At 32.2% G+C, this 1,748-nt stretch overlaps 1 protein-coding gene across 1 annotated transcript in view; it reads right to left on the bottom strand.

Moving 5' to 3' along the window:
• The window catches only part of LOC105453086, a 10,543-nt gene extending 9,661 nt beyond the window's left edge, over positions 1–882 (bottom strand). The window contains exon 1 of the mRNA XM_011694787.1: positions 843–882. Within this exon, the coding sequence (XP_011693089.1) occupies positions 843–882 (40 nt within the window). The remainder of the gene's footprint in view (positions 1–842) is intronic.
• Positions 883–1,748: the final 866 nt, after the last annotated feature.

Genomic DNA, 1,748 nt, shown 5'->3' with positions numbered 1-1,748 from the left:
GTAGAATTTTTGGTTTTTATCATTGTGACGGCATTTTCTAAAATACCTCATACTTGGTTTGCTGTTATTAATTTTTTCACTACATAAAGTTATCTGCACTGGTCTACATAGGGTGTTCCGAGAAAAAAGATAGGTATCTACCTGAGAAAGTTTTCTTATGATACCAATCAATAATTATCTTATTGTTAATTATGTTCAAAGATAAGTCTAAAAAGCTGATGCATCGTTCATTCTCCACTTCCATGGTAAACTGAAGTCTCTTGTAAACACTTGAATGTATTCAATAAGCGGTCAATCTGATCACCCGGCGCTATTAGCAAAATATCATCAACGTATCGTAAGTAGAGAGATAATTCCACACGAAAAAGACAAAGCGCCTCTCTCTCCACGTCCTGCATCGCCATGTCAGCAAAAGCTGGGGAGGCTGGTAATCCCATTGGTGTGCCAAAGGTCTGTTTGTAGATGGTATTGTTAAACGTAAAAAACGTAGATGACATAACAAACTCAATGGCTAAAATGAATTCCTGTAATGGAATCTTAATCTTGTTCTCAAAATAAGTCCATCTACTTCTGATACCCTTCAACACGAGTTCGACAGGCACATTTGTGAAGAGCGAAACTGCATCCTAAAGAGATCAACAGTTTACCATCAGAAATCTTCCTACCTGATAACTTATTATATAATTCAAAACTGTCTTTAACGTAACTACCGCTTTTTGGTAAATGATCTTAAACAATCTGATTTAGATACAATGCAAAAGCATATAAGGTTGTGTTTCTAGAGGCTATTATTATTCTTAACGAAAAGAAAAATTATTTATATGACAAAAGAATCACATTACTTAGGAATAGAGATATGAGGAACGTTGCAACAAGACACATTGTTGATATCTTTCCATATTTTTAGTTAAACAGTTTCTTATATACCAGTATATTACGTAAGCAAAAATATTTTTAGATCAGTCGATCCATTAGATCTCATTACTTACTACATTGAGCAAGAAAATGCATAAGAGTCACTCCACAAACTTCCGGTGTTTGTTTATTCTAACTTAATATCTAAATAAGAGTATCATTATATTATAGATTGATTTAGTTTCATGTACTTTTCCTACGCGGTTAGGATTAGTCAAACAGATAGGATTTTTGTAAAATTATAAGTTTATTGTTATGTTTAAAAAAGTACAAAATCACATTTATATCATACACATATTTATGTCAGATCTTAATGCTATTTTAATCTCCGTGACCCTCTTTGGTCTTGTTATTTTATTACAATATAATGACACATACCATATATGGAATCTCTTGAACTCAAAGTAATTTTGTTTGTATAATATTGTAATACATTAATGATTATAAACTTAAAAAATTACAAAAATAAAAATCAGGTCATATACTAGGCTTCCTTGACATCGCAATTTTAAAGGATAGTAATTTCATGACTTACTCTTTTGAAGATACACAGTTTCTTTGCCATATCTGACAGACGTAACAATATTCAATCCTAATATGGCAGCTTCTTCACGTTTAATTTCATGTTCTTCTTTTGTAAAACCCTCGTAGAGAGACTGTCTTGTCACATCATTGCTCTCGATAAGCTTCTTACACAAATCACGTGCGGCTTTTCGAAATTCAGTAATTTTGTTTTGTTCTTCCTTGGACTTGAAGCAATTTTTCAACAAACGTTTCTCTATCTCCAGATACTCACGCTGTTTTACACTCGTCTGTAAAAAAAGAATATTGTT

Source organism: Wasmannia auropunctata, unplaced genomic scaffold (assembly GCF_000956235.1).
Source record: "Wasmannia auropunctata unplaced genomic scaffold, wasmannia.A_1.0 LD336019.1, whole genome shotgun sequence".
NCBI classification, from domain to species: Eukaryota; Metazoa; Arthropoda; class Insecta; order Hymenoptera; family Formicidae; genus Wasmannia; species Wasmannia auropunctata.
Note: the sequence above shows the minus strand (reverse complement) of the source record. Positions and strands in the feature narration are given on the sequence as shown.